General features: G+C 33.6%; 1 protein-coding gene across 1 annotated transcript; it reads left to right on the top strand.

Moving 5' to 3' along the window:
• The first annotated feature begins 6454 nt into the window (after positions 1–6454).
• Positions 6455–7554, top strand: LOC112282855 (photosystem II 5 kDa protein, chloroplastic). The gene is made up of 2 exons (XM_024520949.3): positions 6455–6660; positions 7183–7554. Exons 1-2 carry the CDS (start codon positions 6559–6561, stop codon positions 7426–7428), a joined length of 348 nt encoding a protein of 115 aa, XP_024376717.1. The 5' UTR covers positions 6455–6558; the 3' UTR covers positions 7429–7554.
• Positions 7555–7816: the final 262 nt, after the last annotated feature.

Consider the following 7816-nt stretch of genomic DNA (forward strand, 5'->3'; position numbering starts at 1 on the left):
TGGAATTTATCTTTACTAGTCAAGCGTGTAAGTGGAGCTGCAACTCGTGAGAAATCTTTGATGAAGATCCGATAGTAATTGGCAAATCCCAAGAAACATTGGACATCTCTTACTGTCCTTGGAATCTTCTAATCCATGATTGTTTGGACTTTCTTAGAATCCATCATGAGACCATCATTTGAAATGATGTATCCTAAAAAGTCAACTTGAGTAGTGTGAAATACACACTTTTTCATCTTGGCGTACAATCCTGCATCTCTAAGTTTTTGTAATACTTGACGAACATGTATTTCATGTTCTTCGACATTCTTAGAATAGATCAGGATATCGTCTAGATAGCAGACGATAAAATTGTCTAAGAATTCACGAAATACATCATTCATGAGATGTTAAAAAGTAGCTGGTGCATTCGTGAGTCCAAAGGGCATGACATTATATTCGAAATGTCCATACCTGGTTCGAAACGTAGTCTTCCATTCATCTCCTTCTTTGATCCGTACTAGATTATATGCTCCTCTTAGATCTATTTTTGTATAGATCTTAGCTTGATTCAACTGGTCAAGGAGTCCTAATATCAAAGGTAATGGATACCTGTTCTTGATTGTGATCTTGTTGAGTCCTCGATAATCAACACACATTCGTAAAGATCCATCTTTTTTCTTTACGAATAGAATTGGAGCTCCTGCTGGAGATTTTGAATGGCGTATGAAATTCTTCGCTAAATTCTCGTCAATATATGTCTTGAGTTCACCCATCTCATCTTGCAATAAATTGTAAATTGGTCCAAATGGTGGCTGAGTTCCTTCCTTAAGGTCGATTGAACAATCATATGGGCGGTGTTCAGGAAGAATATCTGCATTCTTTTTCTCAAAAACGTCTTGATACTCCTAATATTGACTTGAAATGCCACTTGAAGTCTTTACGTTTTCAGAAATAGGTGCAGCATAAATAGCAAAAGTTGATCCTTCTTTTGCTGCGTGTATAAATGCTTTTGCACCTATTAGTACGGGTTTTACTATACTAGACTTATAATTTTTTACTTAGTTGGTAGAACTATTAATAACGCTCTGGGAAAAGTCAAGTTTACACGAATTCCAATCTATTCAAGGGTTATATTTTTCTAGCCAGGATAAACCTAAAATAACTGGATTGGACGGGAATTTAATTATGTTAAAAGCTATGTAGCTAACATGACCGTTTATTGTTACTTTTATAGGGCGAGTTTCATGAGTGACATCTCTAAAAGACAAAGGACGGCCATCAATGACTTCTACATGTACGGATTTAGTTTTCTGTACAAAAGGTATTTTATGACTTTTAACAAATTGTTCATCTAAAAAACATGCTGAGGCTCCCGAATCTAATAAAGCAGAGGCTTTGTAATTCTTAGGTCCTAAATATAAGTCTATTATAAAACAAAGAGAGGGTTCTGAGGAGAGGATGGGACCTTCATTAGGAATTGTACAAGGTTCCAACTGCATGGTCCCTATTGTAGCTGGACGAATCCATTTTTCGACATGTTGTTTTCTTTGACCGTCGTACCCCTCATTTTATAGTTGCGTCGTTTCTTTGGACAATGTTGAGCAGTGTGCTTAGGTTCTCCGCAATATAAACATAATCCTTCTTGACGACGACGAATCTTTTCTTGCTCAGTTAGGGGTTTAAAACGTACCATGTCAATTTGCATGTCTTCTACTTCTGAATGTACGTTTGGCAAAGATGTTGATGTTGCCATTGAGTAATAACGTTGAGATTCCTGTGAATGATTCTCGAATTGAAATTTGAAAAGTCGATTATCACATTTTACCGCAAAATCGATTGCTTGACTCAAAGTTTGAGGATCAAGTAAGTTGAGCATCAATTTCTTTACTTCGTATTGCAATCCATAAAGAAATTGACTAATGAGTGCAGCATCATCCCACTTGATGTCAATTGCAAGTTGTCGAAATTGTGAAGCATACACTGTTACTGAGCGATTTTTTTGTCGCAGAATTTGGATCTTATTTGTTACAACACGAGTTGCATCGTGTTCACTATACATAGATCGAAACTCCGCCAAAAAAGCTTCCAAATTGTCCAATATTGGATTTTGTTGTTCAAGAAAAGACGAAAACCACGATAATGCAGAACCAGAAAGTAGAGTGCCAATAAACCTGACTTGTGATCCTGGAGTTGGATAGCTTTGCGGTTGAAGTTCAATTACCAATTATACTTGATTGATGAATCCTCGAAACTTTGATCTCATACCATCAAATTTCTCGGGTAAGGCAATTCTTGGTTCTCTAGTGCTTACAGGGTGTTGTACAATTGGAGAAGGAACGTGATTTGTTGTAGATGTTGAAGCAGCTCCGATCATCTCTATATCCCCACTTTCTGCTATTCTTGTTCTTTCATGTGTTGGTGAATTGAGTTGATGCATCGCAAGTATTAACTCCCTCATTTGCTCTTGCATTTGTGCCATTGCACCCTTCATTTCAACAAGCTCTGCCATAATGACACTAAGAAGAAAAATTTGTTTGATACTGCTCAAGACAAAAGAAAAGAAAGACTTGATAACAAAGAAGATACTAAGAACAATATCAGTTTAGAAGTGGGTAATCCGCAAACTTCTAATACGCTTATGCCTTGTCAAGAGAAAGGAGTAATCCACTCTTACTCAAGAAAAACAAAGCTCTGATATTGTAAGTGTACTCTTGTCAATCTGTCAAGGACAAAGACTCGATGAGGGAAAATATACACAAAAAGGCTATCTCGATATAATAAGTCAAAATATAAACAAGTAAGTATATTAAAAAGAAACTGGAATGACTATTGCCACAAGACAAGAAACTAAAGACTCTTGAACCTAGACTAGAAGCAAGAAAGGAGTTGACAAGAGTGAAGAAGCCTTCACTCTTGTCTTTATATATACTATCTAACTAGGGGCTACGTGGCGACGTTCTATAGGATCTCTAATATGTGTTGACTTTGTAAGACACATGCCTTGACTTACAAGGCAAGTTTTTCTACGTGTGGGCCACATAGTTAGCTTGATCTTCAAGCTAACAACACGTGTGGCACATGGCCAACTTGTTGACCACGTTTCTAATCCAAAAAGTCAATTAAAGACACCTATGAAGTCAAAGCAGCGTCTAGAAAGTTTCTAAGAAGCTTCCATATTAAATACTATAGAATTAACTTATTTTTATCTACTTTTACTTACTTCTACCTATTTCTATATGTAATTATTAGCTTACATGATTATAGCCGTGACACAATCTTAGAAAAACTTTTAATACTTAATATTGTTGTTGGAGGTAGATATTACATCTCATGAAATATATAATATATTGTTTGGAGGTAGCTATGAAAGCCTCAATAATGATTAAATAATTAGGTGGTCTTTTCTTCTTACTATAAAATATTATTATTGATTAAAGATATTATAATTACTATAGATAATAATAAATTTTTGAATAATTATAAATATATACAATAATTGATATCAAATGTACATGCATACTATGACCTAATGTATTGTTATTAGCATGAAATTACTTGTTAATTAAGTGATTTTTCTTTTAATAAAAATACCAAGTCTTATACAAACTTATGTTCTATTATCTCATATCCACTTACTATGTATTCTCAAATTCTTTTAAAAGATGCATATTAATTATTTTTATATAAAATAAAGATTAAATTTTATTTTTAATATTATTTTATGGATCTTGAATATTATTAATTTATTAAGCAATGACATGGCTTCTTATATATCTTATTGCCTACAAAAAAGAGTAATATGACAAATAGCCATATTGACTTGTATACTTATTTAGATAAGTAGAAATAAGTAGAAGTAAGTAAAATTAGATTAAATTATTGATATCTTATTTAAAGCTTTGGAGACTTAATACATATTTATAAGTGATTGATAGATTAATAACTTAGCCAACAAGTTGGTCAAATATTGCTAATTTAGCCACTTGTATTACAAATTGGCCATGTAGTGCACATATTGGAAATCCATTTTATGAACTAGACATGTATTTTATAAGTTGGAAACATGTCAAATGGCCTATAGGATATTATTATGTACTTATTTAGTACATAGTATATATGGAGGCATTAATGAAGACTTTTTCATTCTTATAAATATATTTTTGTGTTCTATCTTGAATTAAGACTTTAAAATTCTTTTGCATTTGGTAATAGCCATTTTAGTTTCAATTCTATATCTATCTTTTGATTGTCTAATTTTTTTCTATTGGTAATATAAGTGTGTATCATCATTTTCAGAATTTTGTTAAGGTTCATATGCTTGATATATATATATATATATATATATATATATATATAAAAGATAGATTAAAAGTATTATTAATCTTATTGACAACTTCTTTATATTTCAATATAAAATGAAGATTTTTATAGTTTTTTGATTTTTTTGTTTTGCAGTAGCCATTTTGATATCATTTATTTTTTGAGCGTAGTTTTTATTGGATAAATTTATTCTATTTTTATTTTCTTGCAGACTTTTTTTTAACTTTTTTCTTTAATAATATAATTAAAATATTTATTATTATTTATCAATAAAATCTTAAATAATTTTTTTATAAAAATATAAAATATTTTTATTAATTTTAATGTTAAATATATTGTTTATTTAAGAGCATTTTTTTCTTTATTTCTTTTATTTTCAGATTTTTCATCAAATCATATTTCTAAAATTTTATTATTAGAAGACCAAAAGAAATCAATAAATTATTATAATCATAATCAAGATAATTTTAAAAAATATGTATTAATTTGATTGTATCAGCAACTAAAAAAAGATCTATATAATTTTGTATATTAATTAAAATTTTATTATTTTAAGATAAAATTATTATAAAAATATAATGTAATATAATATAATAATAAACTTTTGACATAATACAAATAATTTTGAAATATCATATTAAAAAAACAAGCATAGTTAATCATTTACAAATTTAAGTGGCTTTAAGATACTAAAATATTATAATCTTTAAATTATATGTGATTAATAATAAATAATAAAGTTAAAATCTAAAATTAATAAATATTCATTTTTAATATCATCTTTGATACTTATATCTAATGTGCAAAATAACTACAACCTCAAACTTGTTAGTTAAACTCACAAACCTTTTAAAAGAAAAACTAAAAAAATCAATATATAATAATAAATTTTAAAACTATGAAAAAAAAAAAAAAAAAAAAAAAAAAAAACTTATACAACCTGATAGACATGAATATATATATATATATATATATATCAAATTCAACACATAATAACAAACTAGACTTTTGAAATTTTGAGTCAAGAAAGACACTGAATATCAAAGAAAATGATTACGACATTTAGGCTTACTAAGAAACAATACTTGTAAAAGTTGAATTAATTCAAAAGTTTTTTATAAATCTCAACTGCAAATAATAAATGGAGCATGTGATTTAAGACATCAAGAAAAAAGGATCAATATAATATTCAATAAAAAAACCACGTCCATTTTTTTTCATAGAGAGATAATCAAAGTATAAATAAAATTAGTTTTTTATGACATATGTGTTAGTTACACAAATGACTTTATTGTCTTCTTTTTTAATCAATATAGAGTCTGTGTTAAAAATAAATTTTCTGTTGTGTATGTATATATATATATATATATATATATATATTCATGGAATCACTTGTGGTTTCATACATTGCATTTTTAATGTAGTAATAAAATACTTTATTTTAAATTCATCTATATTACTTTAATTCTCTTTTTCTATTCCTATTTCTATGTTATCGTTCAGGCTGATCAGCCCTCAATCATCAAAAGCTACATCATCACAACAATACAGAAATGTATACTTAAGAGTAAGGAAAATAATAATAATAATAATAATTGGTAAAATAAATTAAATGACGAAGATATTATATTCTATTAATAATTCAGTGATCTGTCACATTTGTAAAATTATAACAGTATTTTGAACAATCATTCAACCTTAAATTAGTGGAAAAAGTTTTACTACAATAATAAAACTTTGTATTGCCAGGAATGCTTACCAGGACACCACCCATTCACACAACGTTTACTTTTTGCCTCCCTTTTTCTCCCGACACCACCTCCCACAGCTCGAAGAGACTCGGCGGGAGACTGGCATCCACGTCGGATCATTTCGTGGGAGCGAACGCCAAAGGACCCTGCCAAGTGGACCCAAGGGCTCCAAGTGGATCGAGGCGGACGGAATTCGTCGAAGGATAGACGTGAACGGCATCGGGAGGGGACGGTGGATGAAATAGAGATGGGATGGATGGATGAGAGAGGGGGGAGGGGCCAATGGAGGGCGAGGGCCACAATCCCCACCTTATCCTTATCGGCGCCTTCACCTGAGCCCCTCTCCCTTTCGCTGCACAAATTCCCACCTTCATCGCCCCTCGCTTTCTATCTATCGATCTGCCAATTCCTGCCGCTGCCAAGGTCATCGCTCTTCTCGTCAATCTTCGCATTCTCGCAATCTCTTCCTTGTTTGTTCTGCCCCATCCGCTACGACCTCTGAATCATGGCAGGACTTGTGGCTACCTCCGCTGTTGTGGGCGCTTGCGCTTCCTTGGCTGGAGAGCGCATCGCTACCCCCGCCCGCCCCGCCGCCGTCTCCGTCCAGGTACGTCGCATTGCTTTTGCTGTCCATGTGTTGGAACTAGTTACTCATGTGTTGATGCTGTTGAGGTTTTGCGATGGTCTCGCAGCTTTCGTGCCCGCTGGCGATTTTGGGGCTTATTGCTGAGATAGGGGGGGATCTGTGTATTTTTCTCGTGAATTAGGTTCAATGCTATCCTCGCCATTGATGGAGGTGGATAGTGCTAGTCTATGTTTGACACGACAGGTTGTTTAAGATTAAGTAAAATGCAGACAGAGAGAGCACTTTTTGCTTCTAATTCGCATGATTTAGTTAATGTCCCTGGTTGTACATAACTATACGCATATGCCACCGAATTTGTCTCAGATGCTCCCATCGTGTTAGAATACGTGGATTTTTTCTGTAGTTGCAGTTATTAATTCTGCACATTGCGCACCATTCTTATATTCCATTACATGTGAAAATAATGGATCTGGTGCCTTCACCACGTGGTCTCCACTGTATGTATAAAATCCTCTCTGAGGCTCTCGAATGGGTTTTTCGCAGATGGCACCAGTAAGGTGCTCTGCACGCTCTGACGCGGAAATCGTGAACAGGCGTGCCATGCTCGCAGCCGCCGCGGCCTCCGTGTTGGCTATTGCCACCCCCGCCATGGCTGTGACGGAAGGAACTCCCCAGAAGGCCGGCACTGGTCTCCAGTACGACGGACCCAAGAAAGGTTCGAAGGAGGCCAAGAAAACCTACGCCAACATTTGCGTATCCCAGCCCACCGCCTCCATTTGCCATGGTTAAGTAATCTAGCGATGCCTTGCCACTGGATTCTGAGATTAATGTAGATTTTTCTCCCCAGCGCCTCATGGAAACCTCTTTGTAGATCTGAATTGTATCTTTAATGCGATCCCCAACCATCGTGTGTTATCCACCTGTTATCCGATGTGCATGCCGACTGGATCCAGTCTTGTGTAGCGGAAGTATGCGTAGACCATTCCTTCCTGCTCTCTCCTGATGAATTCTGATTGCCGGGCAAGGTTTACGAATCAATCGGACCCTACTTGTGTGAAGTCCGACATGGATCTGATCACCGTCTGTACTATCATTTGCGTATCCGGTCATGATCTGTAATAAATAAGGAGATGTAAAATACGACAAATAAGAATGTAAGCATTCGTGGAAACATAAT

Source organism: Physcomitrium patens, chromosome 5 (assembly GCF_059467195.1).
Source record: "Physcomitrium patens ecotype Gransden chromosome 5, ASM5946719v1, whole genome shotgun sequence".
In the NCBI taxonomy this organism is placed as follows: domain Eukaryota; kingdom Viridiplantae; phylum Streptophyta; class Bryopsida; order Funariales; family Funariaceae; genus Physcomitrium; species Physcomitrium patens.

Coding starts and splice junctions, on each gene's coding strand:
- LOC112282855 (XM_024520949.3), top strand. CDS start 6,559: ATGGCAGGACTTGTGGCTACCTCCGCTGTTGTGGGCGCTTGCGCTTCC. Junction 6,661..7,182: donor CCGCCGCCGTCTCCGTCCAG/GTACGTCGCATT, acceptor GGTTTTTCGCAG/ATGGCACCAGTAAGGTGCTC.